Source organism: Bos javanicus, chromosome 2 (genome assembly GCF_032452875.1).
Source record: "Bos javanicus breed banteng chromosome 2, ARS-OSU_banteng_1.0, whole genome shotgun sequence".
In the NCBI taxonomy this organism is placed as follows: Eukaryota; Metazoa; Chordata; class Mammalia; order Artiodactyla; family Bovidae; genus Bos; species Bos javanicus.
Genome location: NC_083869.1, coordinates 126,689,834 through 126,709,074, shown reverse-complemented (window position 1 = coordinate 126,709,074; position 19,241 = coordinate 126,689,834). Strand labels below are relative to the sequence as shown.

The 19,241-nt window shown below is 55.7% G+C and overlaps 2 protein-coding genes across 7 annotated transcripts in view; both read right to left on the bottom strand.

The window, feature by feature from the left end:
* CRYBG2 (crystallin beta-gamma domain containing 2) overlaps nucleotides 1-9,825 on the bottom strand; it is a 32,074-nt gene extending 22,249 nt beyond the window's left edge. Inside the window, exons 1-3 of one of the 3 annotated variants that reach the window (XM_061392430.1) lie at nucleotides 7,119-9,825; nucleotides 5,079-5,148; nucleotides 2,679-3,433 (exon numbers count right to left, since the gene is read on the bottom strand). In XM_061392430.1, the coding sequence (XP_061248414.1) occupies nucleotides 2,679-3,433; nucleotides 5,079-5,148; nucleotides 7,119-7,234 (941 nt within the window). In that variant the 5' untranslated portion in view covers nucleotides 7,235-9,825. Of the gene's footprint in view, nucleotides 1-2,678; nucleotides 5,043-5,078; nucleotides 5,149-7,118 lie in introns of those variants that run through there. The other 2 variants (XR_009731431.1, XM_061392421.1) reach the window with 2 other exon arrangements.
* Nucleotides 9,826-9,917: 92 nt separating this feature from the next.
* ZNF683 (zinc finger protein 683) lies at nucleotides 9,918-19,184 on the bottom strand. 4 transcript variants are annotated; one of them, XM_061392468.1, is made up of 6 exons: nucleotides 19,154-19,184; nucleotides 15,390-15,517; nucleotides 14,542-14,746; nucleotides 12,532-13,220; nucleotides 11,312-11,440; nucleotides 9,918-10,304 (listed from the first exon to the last, which is right to left on the bottom strand). In XM_061392468.1, exons 2-6 carry the CDS (start codon nucleotides 15,501-15,503, stop codon nucleotides 9,996-9,998), a joined length of 1,446 nt encoding a protein of 481 aa, XP_061248452.1. In that variant the 5' UTR covers nucleotides 15,504-15,517; nucleotides 19,154-19,184; the 3' UTR covers nucleotides 9,918-9,995. The 4 variants fall into 4 exon arrangements, with proteins under 4 accessions (XP_061248452.1, XP_061248436.1, XP_061248442.1 ...); XM_061392452.1 differs by lacking the exon at nucleotides 19,154-19,184 and adding an exon at nucleotides 18,949-19,141; XM_061392458.1 differs by lacking the exon at nucleotides 19,154-19,184 and adding an exon at nucleotides 16,387-18,932.
* Between the last annotated feature and the right edge of the window lie 57 nt (nucleotides 19,185-19,241).

Genomic DNA, 19,241 nt, shown 5'->3' with positions numbered 1-19,241 from the left:
CTGGACCAGCCGGGTCACCTGTGACTTCCAGATCAGCTGTGTGGGGCTGGGAAAGGGAGGGGCTGCAGGGGGTGGGGGGAGTGTGGGAAAGAACCTTGTCTAACTCAACAAGGCCTGCATTCTCCCCGCTTACCTGTGAGTCACCCCCAAACTAGGCCAAACCAGCCCACAGGCCCACAAGCACATGCTGCGTCACACACAGGCACACACCAACACACAGGGCACAGAATCACACAGGCACACACACACACAGACACTTACCCCTGGCATGCACAGTCAGAACCACAGAGTCAGACACAGGTCCGCAGGGACACAGCAGACACACAGGTCACACAGATGCAGGAACCCACAGGCACAACGACACGTGCACACACATTCACGGCACACACACACTTAGTCAGGTCACAGTCTCCAGCCCTTCTCCCCTTGAAATCAACCCTCACTGGGACAGACACGCACACCCGGATACACACACGTCTTACATATTCGGCCCCGATTGCGTTGTGCCTCCCCCCCTATATTTGCCAGTCCTGGCCCAGGGAACCCTGCCCCAGAAAGGGAGCACAGAGAAGAAATGACACCCCTGGAGCTCCACTTCCTTCCCCTCTGAGCCCTTGCCTCCTGCGAATCTGTCATTATCCACCCGTGCCCAGAATAGTCAGGGAGTGGCAGACGGAGTCCCCCAGCCAAACCTGCTGCTCCTTCCTTTCCCCTTGCCAAGGCCTGCCTCCTTCACCCACCCTCTCTCTCTCTGTCCCCTTCTCCCACCCCCAACCCTTCAGGGTCTGCTTTAGACCCTGCATTAGCTCATCTGTTTTGAACTGACTCTTCTAGGATCATTGTAAGCTTTCTCAAGGTAGAGTTCTGCCTACCATGATGGAAAATTGATGTTGGTTAAAAAGAAAGAAATAGTTGTTCAGTGAAGAGAAAAGAAAAAATAAAAAATAGGAGGAGGGTGCATAATCAGGGATTCTTATTCAACCTTCCCCACTGAGCAGGTCTCTGAGCCAGCCTGGGTCGCACACGTCCCTCTTCTTTGTCACAGGATCATTATCCTGACTCCAGACCAGAGGCTTGGGCATCCTTGGTGTTGCCTCCGCTGCCACAGTGCTTCCAAATCTGGGTCCCCGCACAGACGGTAGTAGACTTCATCCCCACGTGGTCACAAAGAAATCACAGGTCACAGAAAGCTCTGTACAGCAACCACGCTCAGCACCTCCCCCGCCACCCCGCCCCCCTGTCATCTGCACGGGGCCCCTGAGGCCTCCATGAGAGGCAGGAGAGAGAGGTGCTTGGAACACAGATCCAGGTGTGCATGCTCAGTTGCTTCAGTCGTGTCTGTCTCCTTATGACCCCAGAGACTGTAGCCCACCAGTCTCTGCTGTCCATGGGATTTCCAGGCAAGAACCCTAGAGTGGTTGCCATTCCCTTCTCCAGGGGATCTTCCCAACCCAAGGATCGAACCCCAGTCTCCTGCATTGCAGGCAGAGTTTTTTAACCACTGAGCCACTGGGGAAGCCCTAGAACACAGGTTCTTGCCCCTTCACTTTCTGGTTGACTTAGAGCAGGTGATGAAACCTGTCTGAACCTTAGTTTCCCGTCTGTCACTGGGGTGAGAGGGTGGAGAACAGGATTAGTCCTACTTCATGGGGCTGCTGTGAGGATTAAATAGAATTACGCTCAGAAAAGGAGCCATAGGTGACAACCACCACCATCATTAGTAGGAGCTTCTCAGAACGCTGTCTGAGGCCTGGTGTGCCCATACAAGTGGTTTTAGAGAGGTCTCAAGTTCACCCTGTTGTCAGTGAGTTTTACAGGACCCATCCTCCTTTCTCTGAGCCCACCAGGCAGATTCAGGAGAGTCATTTCAACACAAATTTAAAACTGAGGCTTAAAAGAAAAAAGACAAACCAAAGCTTAGCAATGTTATGTGGCAGCCTGGATGGGAGGGGAGTCTGGGGAGAATGGATACATGTATATGTATGGCTGAGTCCCTTTGCTGTCCACCTGAAATTATTACAACGTTGTTAATTGGCTATACTGTGATACAAAATAAAAAGGTTAAAAAAAAAACCCAGGGCTTGGGAACCTCAGCGCCTGTTCACCAACACAGGGCCAGGTGGGGTAATTATTGCTGCGACTGAAGCGTTATTAATAAGCATCCGGGCTGTTTTGGTTGCCCCACTCTCTAGAGTTCAAAGTATCTTCCTGTAACCTCCTCCTCCTCCTCCTTCATCTCCAGTGACCAAATCAACTTGACGACTCAAGGCCCAGAGAAGTTAAGCAACTCACCCCAGGACATCCAGCACCGCCTGAGAGTTCTCGTCTCAGGCTGAGAAAGTGGTCTCCAGAACAGAACGAGGGGCTGGGGAAGGTGTTGCTGAGGATAAGGTGACCCTTCCCATCCTCTCTGCGACAGGATATCCCCCTCCCCAGGTGGATGGAGGAGGAGAGCAGAACTGGGTCCCCAGAGGTAGCCTGCGGGCATGCACGAGGTTGGGGGGCAAGCAACGGAGGGCAGAGATGAGAAGGGGAAGGGATGGCAGAGTCAGCCTATGCCCGGGAGAACCGAATGAATGGTTTAGAGAAGTCCGGAGAGAGATAGAGACCCAGGAAGGGGCAGCCAGGTCAGTTTCCTCCTCCCCCACCGCCCCACGTTGGGGGTGAAATCTACTCACCGTCTGTGCGGGGACCCAGGCGTCTGGCCGGCCCGGAGCTCCTGCTGCTGGGCCGTGCTCCCCTGATGTGGTGGGGCTCGGAGCTGGGGTTCCTGAGGCGGGTCAGCTAGGCACCCTGTGATGGGGCGGGGCCCCTGAGGAGGCTCCTGCCAGCCCCTGGATTCCTCAGGGCCGCAGGGGTGGGGAGCTGGTTGGGCCGGTTTGGGCTCTTCAGTCTCCTCCCCAGGTGCTTGCTCACGCCCCTGCAGGCTGACAGTGATGCGGTAGTAGCGGGTCCTCCTGGCAGAGGGACGCTCACGTAGGGTCTGGGCTGGCTCTGGCAGGGTTGGCTCTGGCAGGGCTGGCCCTGAGGTGGTAGGCTCGCCCTTTGCCCCCTCTGCCCTGGGGCAGGACGCTGGGTGGGGCAGCACGTCTTCCAGGTTGCTGGGTGCCTTGGGCCACAGAGGAAACCCCCGGGCTGAGTGTGGGGGTTGCTGGCAGGTGTGGCCCGGAGGTCCTTGTTCCAAACATCCAGGCACCGGCGGTGGGCCTGAGGGACCCCTGGCTCCAGCAGGCTCTCCTGAGGTCACCGCTGGTGCCAGGCTCTCCGGCCCCATGGAGGCATGGTTGGCCAGGTCAGAGGCGCTGCCTACAGCAGGCCTCTGGAGGCGCCCCAGAGGCTCCACCGGTCCCCCTGAGCTGTATCGTCGCTTCCAAAGCCAGGAGCCAAGGCTCCCTGCCCGAAGATCCAACTCTGAGTGGCTCTGGGCTTGGGCCTGAGGGAAAGCAGAAGCAGAGACCCAGTGACAGCCTCTCTGGCCTGCCCCCTGGGTACCCCACGACAGCCCTGGCTGCCCTCCTTGGCACCGGAGAAGCTGAGCAGAGCTCTGACACCAAGCGGAGTTGCCCTCCGGAGAGGCTGCCAGGGCCACAAGAGCTGGACAAAGAGGAAGAGCTCTGGAAAGTTCCTTCGGCATTTATCTCACCCCTTCCCACTCTACATACGAGGAAAGGGAGGCTGAGAGATACGCCGACATGACCAAGGTCGCACAGTGAGGGTTCCTGACTCTCAGGCCAACTGCTGGTTTCCCAGGAGTCCACTGGCTTCTGGCCTTTGCTACCAGCTGCCCTGGGGATTAGGGCCTGTGTGGGCATGCCTGCCACAACGCTCCTGGCTTCTGCCCACTCCAGGCTTCCAGAGCCTGCAGCCGCCTCTACAATACCCTCCCAGGCTGAGTGTTCCAAACACACCTGAAGGAGGTATCGGGTGTAGAGATGTTCTTGGGACAAGAGGAAGCCAGGGAAGAGGGTTCCCCTAAAAGTGGGACAACCCTGACTTCTGTATGCTGTCTTCCCCTGGGGCCCAGCCTAGCTGTGGGGGTGAAGGGAGAGGGTTCAGGACCACAGACCCAAATAGACACTGCCCCCCAAATGCCAGTCTTCAGGGATGGATTTGTGTCCTTGGCAACAGAGGAGCCAAATCTGGGGTCAAATTTCTCCTTAGCAGGGGCCCTTAGTCCCAAATACCTTATTTTACGCATCTGTGAAATAGATGCAGCCTCTCACTCCCCAGGGGCTGAAAATCTCAAGAAACAGGAAGGTTGGATGATTATTCTGGGAGTCTGGAGCAAGGCAACCTGGGCTTGATTCTCAGCACTGTTACTTTCTAGCTGCAATACCTCTTGCATGTTAGTTTCCCCATGTGTGAAATGGGCATGATAATAATAGTATCTGCTTCCTGGGAGTGCTGAGAATATTGTATAAGATAATCCATGCAGGGTACCCAGCAGTACTCAGTTAAATGCTAGTAATCACTGATGATGTTCAGGATCACAGAAAGACACATGGCTGCTTGAGCCATCTCTAGAGGAAGCCCTCTGCTCCTCCAGGGGATGGAGGGTGGGGAACCTTCTCTCTGTGCAATCCATGGCTCAGGTCCCCGCTGAGGATGGGGGAACTGTGGCCAGAAGGTTAAGTCACTGGCCCAGTGTCACCCTTGGGGGCCATGCCAGGAAGTGGGGAAAGGGAGTCAAAGATGGAGAAGGTCAAGTTAAAGGAAGGAGTGTGGAAAATGGGGTCCTGAGAACAGGTACTGCCCCTACATGCCTCCTCCAGGGGCCCAGACATTAGGAAGCTGTTTCCTAAACATCTGGGCCCCATGCTGGATGTCCTACATCTGATACCTTATTACTCACAACAGTCCTAAGAGGCATGATTGTCCCCATTTTCTGGATGGGGAAGCTGAGGTTCAGAAGTGAGGAGTGATATGCCCAGGGTCACACAGTGAATCCCTGGCAGAGAAGGGAGGAGAGAACTGCAGTTGCCTAACTTGTAAGTCAGGGTTCTCAGGGCCGGCCCAGCCCCTCCCAAGAGCTTCTGCTCCCCTCCCCTCCCCTCCCCAACCCTAGGATTCTCTCCTACCTTGAGGCTGACTTTGCTGGTGCTGCCCTGGCCCTGGGCCAGGTCAGGGCAGCTCTGGCCACCCCAGGGCCTGGGAAGGAAGCACAGGGGAGGGAGTGAAGTAGGCTCCTCATCTCCTGCCCCATACTGGACCTGATGGCCCTCGTCTCTAAGGGCCCCCACAGGCAAGATGAGCACCTGAAGTCTTGGGGGCAGGGGAGGTCTATGCACAGCCTCCTCTCTGCCCCCTCCCCCACTTGTCCACGCCAGCCCCAGAGAAAGAGAGACAGGGCTGGGCCTGGAACAAAATGGGGACTAGGCCTATATCAGGACCAGAATACAGAAAAAGGACAGCACCCTAATAATTCAAAAGCTTGCCATTTGCTGAGGCCCACCCTATGCCAGGTTTAGCACCAGGCATTACACCTCCATAGTCCCCTTTAAGCCTCACAAGAATCCTAAAGTGTAGATGGCAGTGTCCTCAGTTTTCAGATAAGGAAACTGAGGTCCAGATGGTAAAGTCACACAGCTGGTGGAGTTAAGACTCTAGGATGGTCTCACTCCAAAGCCTGGCTGGATATCACCCCTCTAACAGGGGCAAGAAGAGGAAGGGCCTTGGCTGCCAGCTCCGTGCACTCTGCCCCCTACTCCAGGCAATCAGCAGGGGCCAGGGTCCTGTCCCTCCGTGCCAGAGTCCCATTCCCACGGCCAGTGAGAACCAAGTCCAAGTACGCACATGGGAAGTATCATCAGGCTGGCCCCAGGAGCATGCGCAGTCCCTACCCGGCCCTCCCTGTCCCTGACTCACCTGCAACCCTGCCTCCTCTCAGGTGGAGAAAGAAAGGGAGGAACAGTGCCATCTGGGCCTACAGGGCAGGTTCCTGCCAGACGGGGTAAAGGAAGGGGGGTGTGTCTCCCAGGCCGGGCGCTGGCAGGGTGTGGGCACCCCCGGGCACCCAAGCTTTCAGGTTTAGGGTGGCTCGACCCTCCCCTCCCTGCTCTCTTCGGTGTGAGAGAGCAGCACAAACCCCTCCCCTCACCCTGGGCTCAACCATGCCTCCACTCCTCCCAGGGCAGGCCGGAGACAGCTACGTCATAAGATCAGAACTGCACAGACACTTGGTGCCTGTGATCACTCCTGACATTCTTTGCAGACATTGGGCCTGTGAGCTCCTGGGATCCTCTACTCTATCCCCCTCTCGGCCACTCAGCCTGGCAATCCATACAGCCTTTTCCCTGCCTCTTAGACATCAGCTACCAGTGAACTGGCTAAGAGAGGTGTAGCAATTTGTTCAAGGTCACGTGGCCAGTGGCCTCTCAGGTTAGCACAGAACTCTGGCCCCCTTGCTTGAGTTCTGAAATCTCTCAAGGCAACAGAGAAGCCCAGGGCTTCAGGCTGTGGGCCCCAGGCTGTGGGCCCCGGAGTCAGACTGCAAGAAGTCTGTGTCCCAGCCCCACCAGTTCCAAGCTGTGTGACTGGAGAGGTGACTTCACATTTCTGAACCTCCATTTCCGTATCTGACTCACACAAAATACCTGCCTGGTACAGCTGCTGGGAGGATTAAATGAGATAATCCAGGAAAAGCATCAAGCAAGTGGCAAATAAGTTTATTGTTAATACAATCTAGGATGATGGGGGAAAGCCTCTTCATGTCATGAAAGGGCAAATGCAGTGCAGTCTAAGCCAACTCAGGAGCTTGTCATACTCATGACAGAGTGACATGAAGATAGGAGCTAAACTGGCCTGTGATGAGAGAATCAAAGTCCACAGGGGCAGGAGGTGCCACCGTATTTGCCTTTCAATTATCTTCAGAGAGGAAATCAGGAGTTCCCTGGCCACCCGCCAGACTTAGGAAACTGCGAAATTGATGTAAAGGTTTTAAAAAGTACAGGGACTTTATAAAGTCCACATACCCCAAATCGTAGTACACCCGTTGGTATATTTTAATGCTCCCAGTCACTCAGACAGGCTTACTTGAACATCCACTGCACACTCCAAGACACACATCCACACCCTCGGGCCCAGGGGCGCCCTGTGTGCCCCTGCTCCAAACCCCTCACCTATCCCGGGATCTGGCCTCCTCCGGGGTCCGCTTCCCCTTGCGCTCCCTCCGGACCCCCAGCCCGGCCAGGCGGCGAGCCAGGCGGGCCCCTAGGCCCCCGCGCCGCTCGGCCATGGCGAAGGCAAGGTCCCGGGCACTGACTGCTCCAGGGCCGCGGGGGCCACCCGGATCCCGCTCATTTGCAGAGATACGCCTCCTCCGGCCCGCCCCCCTTGAGTAAACAGCGCCCGGCCCGAAGTCCGTGTGGGCGGGGGAGTGGGACCGATCCACATACTGCCCAAGACCCAGGGCTAGGGGGTGCGCTCTGCAGGGGTGCTCTCCACCCCGGCCTTCCCCTCTCCCCCAGACCTTCCTTCCCCGCACCCCTGCCCCGCTCCCGGGGACGCCGCTGCTGGCCCTGGGCGCGATACGTCTTTAGACCTCCGGAAGCGCCAGGGGACCCACTGGTCAAGGTGCTGGAAGATGTCAAGCTGGGCCTGCACAAGGTGGGCGGGAAAACAGGACTGGGAGGGTAGACCGAGCCCAGGGTCTTTCCCGCGCGCCCCCCCGCGGAGGAGGGGCTAGAATGCAAGGGCGGAGCCAGGGGCGGGAATAGGCGTGGTCTTGGGGGTTGCCTAGCTGAGTGGTTGGCTTGCTGGGCGGGGCCAAACGCTTGATCGAGTGGGTTGGGAACCTAGACCGTGATTATTGGTGGGTACCGACGCCAACCCTGCCCTCACCCTGCTGATGAGAGTGCCCAATGAGAGTACGCTGTCTCTCTGGGTCCTGGAGACCCTAGCGCACAGCGAAAATCTCGTCCAGTACCCTGGTGGGGAAGCCAATCTGAAATCCACAGGTATGCCCCCTGCTGGAAGTTGGCCGGCTATTAATATTATGACCGTAGACTGCCAGGCTCCTCTGTCCATGGAGTTTTCCAGGCAAGAATACTGGAGTGATTTGCGATTCCCTTCTCCAGGGGATCTTCGAACCTGGGTTTCCCACATTGCAGGCAGATTCTTTACCATCTGAGGCACCAGGGAAGCCCAATAATAATTATTTAATAATTAAAAAACTGGCTTAGAACTTAATATTCAAAAAACTAATATCATGGCATCCATGATCTTCATGGCATGATTTCGTGGCAAACAGAAGGGGGAAAAAATGGAAGCAGTGACAGATTTTCTTTTCTTGGGCTCCAAAATCACTGTTGGGCTTCCCAGATGGCACTAGCGGTAAAGCACCCACCTGTCAATGCAGGAGAAATAAGATCCTTGGGTTGGGAAGATCCCCTGGAGGAGGAAATGGGGACCCATTCCAGTATTCTTGCCTGGAGAATCCCATGGACAGAGGAGCCTGGCGGGCTACAGTCCATAAGGTCACAAAGAGTCGGACACGACTGAAGAGACTTAGCACGCACGCAAAATCGCTGCTGATGGTGACTGCAGTCATGAAATTAAAAGATGCTAGCTCCTTGGAAGGAAAGCTATGACAAACCTAGAAAGTGTATTAAAAAGCAGACACATTACTTTGCCAATAAAGGTCTGTATAATCAAAGCTATGGTTTTTCCAGTAGCATGTAGGATGTGAGAGTTAGACCATAAAGCAGGCTGAGCACCAAAGAATTGACGCTTTTGAATTATAATGCTGGAGAAGACTCTTGAGAGTCCCTTGGACTGGAAAATCAAGTCAGTCAATCCTATAGGAAATTAACCCTGAATATTCACTGGAAGGACTGATGCTGAAGCTGAAACTCCAACACTTTGATCACATGATGTAAAGAGCTGACTCATTGGGGGAAAAACCCCTAATGCTGGGAAAGACAGAGGGCAAGAGGAGAAGGGGATGACAAAGGATGAGATGGTTAGATAGCATCACTGACTTAATGGACATGAACTTGAGCAAACTCCAGGAGATAGTGAAGGATAGAGAAGCTTGGTGTGCTGCAGGCCATGGGGTTGCAAAGTCAGACATGACTTAGCGACTGAACAACAACAAATTATTACTTAATAATAGCTACTGTTGTGATTATAACCTGGACTTCCTATACCCCCAAAGGGCAGTACCCTTTCCCATCTAATGCTACTGCTCTCTCTGGGAGAGGGCACACTTTGCACACTTAAGGGGGTCCTCTGGGACTCCAGGGAGAAAGACCATCAGGAGGGCCCTAGTTCCCAGGCTCTCTCTGCCAGTTCTTCCCTACCTGTAGTCCTTGTAGGGCCTCTACCCCTTCCCCAAGCTTGGTACCCCCTTCGCTCTTTGTCCTCTGGGATAACTGGTCCTTGACAGACAGGGGGACATCTTGCTTCTGGGTCATGAGTGGACCCTGACATCCCTGTGTTCCTGCCTGTCCCACAGGAGGCTCAGATCCTGGCATGTACAGAGGGAGATGACCATGTCCCAGCTGACCATGGCAGGGAGTACCAGCTGAGGGGGCACAGTGGCCTCTAGGAACTGGGAGACAAGGAGGTTGCAGGAAGCAGCAGACAGATATCTGGGCCGGTGCTGGTTCAGAAAAGAGTGCCCTGTGCCTGGCACCACAGCACCACAGTCTGCACCCTGCAGAGACCTGGAAGGCTGGACTGTCCATCAGCTAGCTGAGATAGAGGGCCTGGTCCCAGATAGGTCCCAAACAGAGGGTGGAACTCAAATCCAGCCAGAGGTAGATGGCTGCAGGCACCCCCCAACACACACACACACACGGTGGGCAGCATAGTCTCTTCCTGGCTGTGTCCCATGACCTGCCAGGTGGAGTGGGACGTGAAGTCTGGCAAATACACTCTGACCTCCCGCTGCACTACTGAAGCTCAGGAGGCCTCAATTCATCGTAGAGAAAATCCTTTCATTGCTCTGCCCTTGTCCCCTCCCTAGGGCAGTCCTGGCACCATGGCTCAGGCCCTTACTTGCCCTGGGATGCTGAGGACACCTTGACCTTGTCCATGTCCCGGTCCATCTGCCTCTCTGATGGCGCTGCCAGAATATCTAGGGCCCCCTGGTGCCAGCGGGCAAGGTAGGTGAGAGATGCCAGGGGCAGGTGGGTGTGAGCCAGACCGCAGGGCCGTGGGGCGTGCAGACGAAGGTGCAGCTTCAGGTGAACGAGCTGGGTGAAGCGACTTGGGCAGACACTGCACTGGAAAGGCCGGGCTCCCGAATGCAGGCGCAGGTGGGTCTTCAGGTTGCTGGAGCTGCTGAAGCGCTTGTGACACATCTGATGGGAATGGGCACTGGTATCAGCTCTGCCTGCCTGGGTCACCCAGGATCTCTGCTCCCCACTCCCCATCTTGAAAACAACCCCCCAACACCACCACCTCCCTGTGATGCAGGCCTGGAAGCTTTCCCCCATGATTCCTCCCTGGGACCACAGTATCTGGCACATTGGAGCCAGGCAGACTGGGTTAGTATCCTGGTTCTTCTACTCCCTGCATGACCTTGTACAGGAGACCTCCCCTTTCTGAGCCTTGCACTCTTGATGGCTGACATGAGACTATTAATACGTAATCTTGTAGCCATGGAGGACTGAATGACATAATCACATAGAACCCTTAAGCGTGGGGCTGCAGCTTCTGTGCACGCAGTTAACATTTACTGGGAGCTGCCGCGTGCCAGGAGTCGGTCTTATGTGGTCTTCAGGACTGGAAAATCGGGACTAAGCACTACTTCTGTATTAACAGGGAACATGCAGAGGCTTAGAGGAGTGAGGCCAGTAGCCAAAGCTCACACAGCAAATTGGAGGCAGAGCTAAGATTTGAACCCAGGTAGCCTAGACTGTCACCATCATGCTGCTTTCGTTTCTGCCTCTGTAAAACAGGGAAAGAGTTCTGGCCTTTCCGATCTCCCTGGAGACATGGTGAAGCTCGAAGAGGGAGGGAGTAACACTGAGCTGATGTTATCAGTAGTGTTTATAGACTGCACACACGCTAGCATTAACTCCTCCGACTATGCTGGAAAGTCACCAATGGGTGTCTGCTCCCCAGGACCTCCAGCTTCATTCTTCTCCACCCCCAGACATACATCGCCAGGCCCAGGGAGTGTCCTCCAATAGCACACCCTGGCCCTTCCCTTTCCCCCCCACCTCCTCCCCGCAACCTTTGCCTCCTGCCCTAGCTCCATCTGCTCAGGACAGTGAAGGAATGGAGGCCACAGGTGCCATCCCCCAGGGGCCTAGAACTCCTCCCCAGCCTGCAGGAGGACAGGGGAGGGGGTGGAGGGTCTCACCGGGCACTCGTGGGGCCGCTCCCCAGTATGCACCAGGTGGTGCTTCTGCAGGTGGGCGAGCTGGGTGAAGCTCTTCTGGCACAGGGCACACTGGAATGGGCGCTCCCCACTGTGCACACGCAGATGGACCTGAGCCAGGTGTGGGAGAAATGCTGTCAACCGCCCAGAGCCCCCCCGTCAGGGCCAGGGATCCTCTTCAAATCTCTACCTGCATCCCCGCAGGACCCCCTTTCGGCATCAAGGCCTTTCAATCCCCCTGCCTCCGTATCACCTCCCTGAAGGCCAATCTACCATCCCCCAGGCTCCCCTCGAGCTCTCTGCTGCCCTGCTGGAGGGAAGATGGAGATGGCCGTGGTCAGCAGGCCAGGTAAGGGGTACCCCACGTGTACCCCCTAGATGTATATCTTGTGCAGTGCTTCTCAAAGTGTGGTCCACAGACCAGCAGCATCAGCATCACCTGGGACGGTGTTAGAAAGGCAGACTCTTAGGCCCCACCCGCAGACCAGCTGAACTGAAATCTCTGGGGCTGGGGCTTAGGGCGGGCCGAGGGCTGGGGCCAGCTCTCCAAGTGGTTTGAGGCTCATTAACGTTTAAGAACTCATGCCCTAGAGGATGCAGAAGGTCTGTTCTCCAACAACCAGTAAATTTTCCTCTATTTCAGCAGGTGTCAACTTGCCCCTAACGTCAGAGCTTGGCTGATACAGAGATATGTCCATGGTCGCCCCCTGCTGGACGATGCCTATAATGACGCCTACAGCACACTGCTGTTGTGTTGGATCCCAGTTGAAAAAGGCTGGTTGTCAGGTCTAGATTCACTAAAATTCACCTGTTCCCGGACCTGACCTTTAAATAAATAAACAAGAGGAGGATTACCAGGGAATCAGAGAGGATGACTCTTCAAGAAAGGGCTTTGCCCTAGATATTGAGAGACTCAGATGGAGACCTGGCTGCACCCTTAAATCAAGGTAACCTTGGGAACGTCTTTCCTCGGATTCTCTATTTTTAGCTGAAATGAGATGATCTCATGGACAGTCTTTGGTGTGGAGAGGACTCCACTCTACAGATACGAAACTGCAGGGCCAAATGAAGCAGCCAAGGTCACAGACCCTAGAGGCTGCACTGGAGTTCCCTCTGCCCCAGGTCCTTGATTCTTGAAGCAGGATGGGAAAGGGTCATCGAAGGATGCCCAGTGGGAACCTTGGGGGCCCGGAGGCAGATACCTTGAGGTTGGAGAGCTGCCCGAAGCTCTTACTGCACACGTTGCACTCGTACAGGATTTTGCCATTCTCTTTCTTCAGCGGGTAAGGCAGTGCTGCAGAGCCAGCCTGGGAGCCCAGTGGGGCCCGCTTTCCTGCAGCCGCCCTGCCAGCCCGCTCTGGCCCCATGGAGTAGGTCCTGGCAGCGGCAGGGCCAGGATTCTGGCTCTGGGAGGGTTGGGTTTGGCCGGAGTCTTGACAGGCCCCTGGGTAGGAGTGCAGGGTCTCCCCCCAGGTGCTGGGGTGCTCGGACTCATTGACATTAATCAGCAAGCTGGGCACAGCCTTGGTGGCATAGGGGGCGTCTTGGGGCAGCTTGAAGCGGGGGGCACACGGCACTGAAGGTAGGCTCCCATATGTGACCAGGTAAGGAGCGGGCAGGAAAAATGGGTAGGCAGGATAGAATGGGCAGAAGTGGGAGGAGAGTTCTTTGGAGTTGGGTGGGGTTGGGGGGCAGGAGCAGAAAGCCAAGGGACTCTTCTTATTTTGCCAAGAATTTGGGGAAGAGCTGTTGGGAGGAGAGAAGGATGGGCAGGGGGCCCCCTCGACAGCTCTTTCTGTCTGGCTTCCCATCTTGTCCCTGCTCAGAGGACACTTGGCTGGGAGTTTCTCGTCACTGAAGAAGCCGGCAGGCAGCCTTGGTGGCAGGTGCCCTGAGCAGAAAAAGGAAGATGGTGAGGGCCACCCAGCCTGGAGTCAAGGTCAGCTCTGCACCTAACCTTCCCGGCTCCGAGCTGGGAGAGGACTCTAGCCTGCATGGCAGCTCCTTTCTCTGGGCTTTCCTGGTCTGCCATCACCCTTGCCGATAAAAAGGCTGGCATTTGTGCAGTGTGTAACCATTTCAGGGAGCAAAAAGGATTTAAGAAGCCTGTTAGACATGTAGGTAGAGAAGTCGGAAGCCAGTTGGATGAATTGGTTTAGAGATTAAAGGAGTGGCCTGAGCTGGAGACAGAAATTTGGGTGCCACGGGCCCAAAAGAGATCACATAAAGGATGGCCCTAGATCTGCTGTATCCAGAATGGTAGCCATCGTACACCTTTAAGTACAAAAAAAAAAAAAAAAAATCAGCTCCTCACTTCTACTAGCCACATTTAAAAGGCTCAGGTGTCAGATAGCACAATTGTAGAACCTTTCTAGTATCACAGGAAGTTTCAACAAACTGCTAAAGAGAACAGAAGAGGAGAGGGGAAGAATAGGAGAGGAGAGAAGGAGGAGAAGGGATGAGGCGAGGGACAAGAAGGTAGCCCTGGACTGAATTCTGGAGCGTGGGAAGACTCAGGAAGGGAAGTCAAGGAGAGATCACAAGGGAGAATGAGGTGCAACAGCCAGTGAGGTAGGAGTTCAACGAGGAGTGATGTCAAGTAAAATACTAAATGTGTGTCGATATTCAAAAGTAGCTTGTCTGCTTGAATCCTCACTGATTCACTTAACCAACTTTACTGGGCTGCTGTACTCCATGCTGGACACAGCAGCATGGTCCCTGCCCTCCAGGTTGAGTTGCATGAGGAAACGGTGTACTGTAAGCAATAATCACAGAGGTGTAGTGAGATGGTCCTTTTGTGAAAGCAGAAACTGGCTTCTGTGGTGTACTCGAGGTCATAGAGCTAGAAGGGGCAGAACCAAGACTCCACCCCCCGACTCCCTGCCTCCCAAGCAAGCTTCCTGCCTTATAACACAGGCCCCTCTAGCTCAAGTGTTCTAGGCAGAGCACCCACCCGCAATGCCCGGGACTTTGGCTACACCTCCACCAGATCCCACACCCATGCCTGAGAAAAACCACTGCCCAGATGTCACCATCTGAGCGTTCCACACGTGCCCAGGCCAGAGCTCCGGATCAAAATGTGGAAGTAGCATAAACTTGAGGCTCCATCCTCAGCAGTGACACTGGGCTGCTCCGTCTCTCCTCTTCAAACCTAACAATACCTGCCCCCACGTCCCACCTCCACCGGGTGTGCCCCGTGCCCCCGGGCTTACGTGCGCTCAAAGCATCCTCTCTGAGACCCCGCGGGGCTGTTGCCAGGGTTGCCGACTGCAGGGCACACAGGTATAGGTCCAGGCCCTGGGGGCAGGCCAGCAGGGCAGACTTGGCCGGTGCCAGTGGCCATGGGCACAGCCAGCTGGCCCAGGACTGGCCATGAGGATCCACTGTGTCTGGATGTGGCTTGAAGGCTGGGAAGACCTGGGAGGCAGAGGGAAGGGGCTTGGAGGGTAGGGACTGGGAGTCCCCTGAGATGGCCCCACCCCTAGATTCATTTTCAAAGGGGAAGGAGAAGCTAAGACCCGCCCCCGACACGCACACATACTCAACTCTGCCGTGTCCATCAGTCAGAGGGCTTCCCCTTCCCTCATCCACATTTCCTTTCCAAGGGGCTTACACGTCCACCCCCAGGGCTGCCCTCCCCCTGCCCCAGAACCCCCCACCCTGCCCTGTTCTTCCCTCCTACCCATCCTTTCTCACCACCCTCATCCCACTCTGTCTCAGACTATCTACCGTGTTCTCAATGGATCCGAGGTGAACTTAAGAGAAAAACCCCTCATGGAAGACTGTGCACCCCACAGGAGGGTCCTGAGCCTCCTCCAAGGCCCAGGCCCCTGTGACACTCAGCTCTGCGTGTCCCAGTCTGGCCCTGGGGCATGGGAGAGGGTCTCTGGCACCTCCAAGGGCGCTTTCCTGTGAGGTGCTAGGGTAGAGGTGCTCAGGACCAGGAGAATCCAGGTCCCTTCAGATTTCCACACCAGCCCCCCCCAACCCAGTTCTTCCTAACCTCCCCTCCTTCCAGAAGCATCCTGGGCTCGGAGATAGGACTGGGACCTCACATTACCTGGCCATCTTGGCAGAGTTGGGAGTCCAAGTTGGGGGACAGAGAATCCCCTGTGCTCCCTGGGGGCTTGGTCTTGTGGCAACAGCCCAGCTCTGGAGCGGGCTCCCCCTTCATGCCCCTGCCACCTCCTGGGAAGTCACAGGTGAGCAGTGAAGGTCCTCCAGACAGGAGCCTGACTTCCAGGGCCGGGTCTCCCAGGAAATCACTGTGTGACCTCGAGCCAGTCACTGCGTCTCCTGGCCTCAGTTTATCTATCTGCAAAATGGGAGGGTTGGACTGGCTGACATGAAAGGACCCTCTCGGCGCCGACATTTAGAAGCCAACCACACCCTCAAGCAGGGGCAAAAAGAGGAGTGAATGGAGACTTGCCAGTCAGAGGCAGAGGGTAGAACTGGCCTGACCCCCACCCCGGGGAAGACAGGAGCGAGAGAAGTCCTCATGGAGATACTTCAAGTGAGCTTAAGATCTGAGGAAATATTCCAGATGTCCTCGGGGCCACAGGGAATTGAGAGGCTGCTCTCTTCCATGCTGGGAGGGGCTCATGTCTCCACGACTCTATCAACCACAGGCTCCCCACCTACATCCTAGCTCACCTACCAGTTTTGGGGGGCAGCTGAGGAAGCCCCAGTGTCCTGCCACTCAGACTGCCCAGGCTCAGCTTCCTCATCTGGGCTGGTCTGAGCAAGTGGGCGCAGGGTCCCCCGGTCCTGACTAGCCTGACAGGAAGCTGCTCGGTGACAGCTGTCTGCTCAGTTAGCACCTCCCTTCTCTGCCAATCACTTCACTGAGGGTCGCACAGCCCCAAGGCTCCCCTCCTTCTCCTCCCTTCCCCCTCTTCCCTCCGTAACCCTGGTGCCCCTCAGAGCCTGGCACCCTTGCATGGCTGTCTCATTCCTCTGAAACCTGGTTTCTTCTCCCTCTCCCCTGACTCCTCCCCACCCCGCCCCAGGTCTCCAAACACCCCAGGAGGAGGCGCGGTCCATGCGGGGCTCTTCACCTGCCTCTGCAGAAGTCCTCTCTGGCTGGGGAAGGAAGCCGCTGGGCAGGCGGGCAGCCAGCCTCTGCCTGTGTCTAAGGCCCCCGTGGGTGTGAGAGGTGACAGGAAAGCGCTACATTTGAAGCTGCCACAAATAGGAAGAGGGGGGCTGGCAGGCAGGCAGAGGGCCCTCTGGGACCTGAGACACGGGCGAGCCGCCCACCAGCCTTTACCTACCTGAGACCACGCTGCAGGAGTTTGGGGCCACAGGAAACTGGGGCTACCGGAATTTCAGTGTGGGGGATGATGGAGTGTGGGGGATGATGGCTCTTCCATCCCCCACCCCCCATGATGATGGGGGCAGATAGAAGAGCCTTAGCTGTGGCTCTCAGGGAACCCCAAGGGCTCAGCAGGAGGGGGACAGAGCAGGGCTCAAAGGCTGGAGCTGGGGTCCTTTGGGGAAGGGGACCCAGCTGAGACAGGGACGGGCGGTTGGCAGGGAAGACAGCAATGGCAGTGGCAGGGACAGGAACAGGCAGAGACAAAAGCAGGCAGCGTAGGAGGAAACAGAGAGCAGCAGGGGGGTGAGCAGGAATCTGATCTTGCACAGCAAAGGCCCTGGAGGTAGCAAGTACATCTTCCTCCTCCTTATCCCGCCTCTGATTTCTCTGTCCTGGGAACATTTTCTCCAATTTAGATAGAATGCTGAGGCCCCCACTGGGTGAGAGATAAGTCAGAGACATGGCACAATGCCTATGAAGCATGACTAGATATCGAAAAGGGAGGCCCCTTAGGCCAGAAACAGCTTTTCCAGCTGAGCAACTTCATCACTGCCGAGAGCTGAAAAGGATTCGTCTCCCCCGCCCTCACACAAATTCTGCCCCTGGTTGGTGTATCCACAGTGCCTGGCCCAGTGCAGCAGCCTAAGCCTCAGGTGCCATCCGGCCATGCCACCAGCTGTCATGGAAGGCACAGGGACGCCTCGAACTCTCCACGTGAGCAAGGGGACCTATTATTCTGCCAGCTTGGCCCCTGGCTGGTACTCATTTGCACTATGGCCCCCACCACTTCCTGTCACCATCGTTTACCCGCATAACTGACCCCTACATGTCTGTATCTCAAGGACAGGGACCACTCTCTACTTATTCTCATTTCCCATGTAGACATTTCCCAGGTGTTTTGGATGCCCAGCATCTGGAACTTTCTCTCACTAGAGGCTGGAAGGAGGCAGAAGGCACATTCTACTATAAAAGCCGGAAAGGCAACAGGCTGAATTTCGACCTCCCCACCCAAACACATGCTGCAGGCACGTGCCATGGACCAGACTGACCACATGGACCCATCCAGACTGTGATCAGAAGCCGGTGGTCTGGAGGTGGCAGGTTGACGGAGCCCACTCTGTGGATGGTGCTATGTCAGCTTCCAAGAGAGCAGATTTTCAAAGAAAGGGGTTCAGGCAGGTCACACAGTCCTCTCTGGGCTGTCCAGCCTCTCTTGATCCAGCCTGTTCTCCAAGCCTGGCTCTGTAGCCTTCCCAGAACTTCTCTGCGCTCCTCCAGCATCTTTTAAGGGAATTTCTTCTCTGCCTCTATTGTTGTTGTTTCTTTGCTGAACTGTGGAAACCTGGGCCCTCAGCAGTGAAAGCACAGAGTCCTAACCACTGGACCACCAAGGGACTTCCTCCTCTCCTTAAATCCTCCAGAAATGGTTTCTGTAGTGTACAACCATGAATTCTGCACTCTACGTGCCCAGAATAGATGAAGCGTCAGGCTCAGGTTGGACTATCTCGAGGATTAGAGTAACAAGCTGCCTTTACAGACAGCTTACTGTACGCCTGGCGCTGTGCTTGTCGTTGTCGCTAAGTTGTGCCCTACTCTCTGCGACCCCATGGGCTGCAACATACCAGGCTTCCCTGCCCTTCACCGTCTCCCAGAGTTGGCTCAAACTCATGTTCAATGAGTCAGTGACGTTATCTAACCATCTCATCCTCTGCTGCCCCCTTCTCTTCTGGCCCTCAATCTTTCCCATCATCAGGGTTTTTTCCAGTGAGTTGGCTCTTTGCATCAGGTGGCCAAAGTATTGGCACTTATTGTGAAGCTAAGGGCTTCATAAATGTTCTTATTTCATCTTTTATTATCCCCATGATGAAGAAACAGAAGCTCAGAGAGAGTAAGCAACTCACTCAGAGACACACAGCAAATAGCTAAGTGCTATCTGGTGCCAACCCTCAGATTCCACTGTCTCTTGGCAGAGTCAACCCACCCCCACTGCTTCATTTCTGTCCCTCATGCTCTTTTCAAATGTGCCATTCCCAGGGCCCAGATCATCCCCCATCCTCTCCTCCCTCTACTCCCATCCTGGTTGCCCTCCCAGCATCCTTCAGATTAGCTGAAAGGAGCCCTTCCCATGGTGCTCCTTGCCCTCTTGGTTGACCAGAACTCTACCCCCGCCAAAAGCTACAGCCCTCCCAGCCTCCCAGGTCACAGCCTGCCTCCCCTCCAGCTGTGCTGCAATCAAGGGGAGCAAGAAGTTCACTGAGTGCCCACGGGAGTGCCCCCCCATCTCCCAGGAGGATTCACATACACCTTTGTCTTCCATCTGCCAACTCCACTCCCTCCTCCTGGCATCACACTCTGCTCCCAACTCACAGAGAAGTCTGTACAACCTCTTGGTTAGGAACCAAAATGGCTGTGGAGACTTTCAGGTCTCCCACCCCTGAAAGGACTGGCTAGGAGTGTCCTGGGAGGAGGACACAGTCCTTCAAGTTTCCATTGGAAATGGCCTCTACCTGCCAGGTCCTTTGCCTCATCAGCCTCCAGGTCCACTATGGTGTCACTGGCTTAACTGTGAGGTCACCATGTCCCACATCCCCCGGG

What these genes read in the sequence shown, in the direction of transcription:
- ZNF683 (XM_061392446.1), bottom strand. Translation starts at nt 16,056, where the DNA reads ATGAGGAAGCTGAGCCTGGGCAGTCTGAGTGGCAGGACACTGGGGCTT. An exon ending in GGCAGCTCTCCAACCTCAAG is followed by an intron (nt 11,441 to 12,531) that starts GTATCTGCCTCC and finishes CACCTGGCTCAG; the next exon opens with GTCCATCTGCGTGTGCACAG. An exon ending in AGCGGCCCCACGAGTGCCCG is followed by an intron (nt 10,305 to 11,311) that starts GTGAGACCCTCC and finishes CATTCCCATCAG; the next exon opens with ATGTGTCACAAGCGCTTCAG.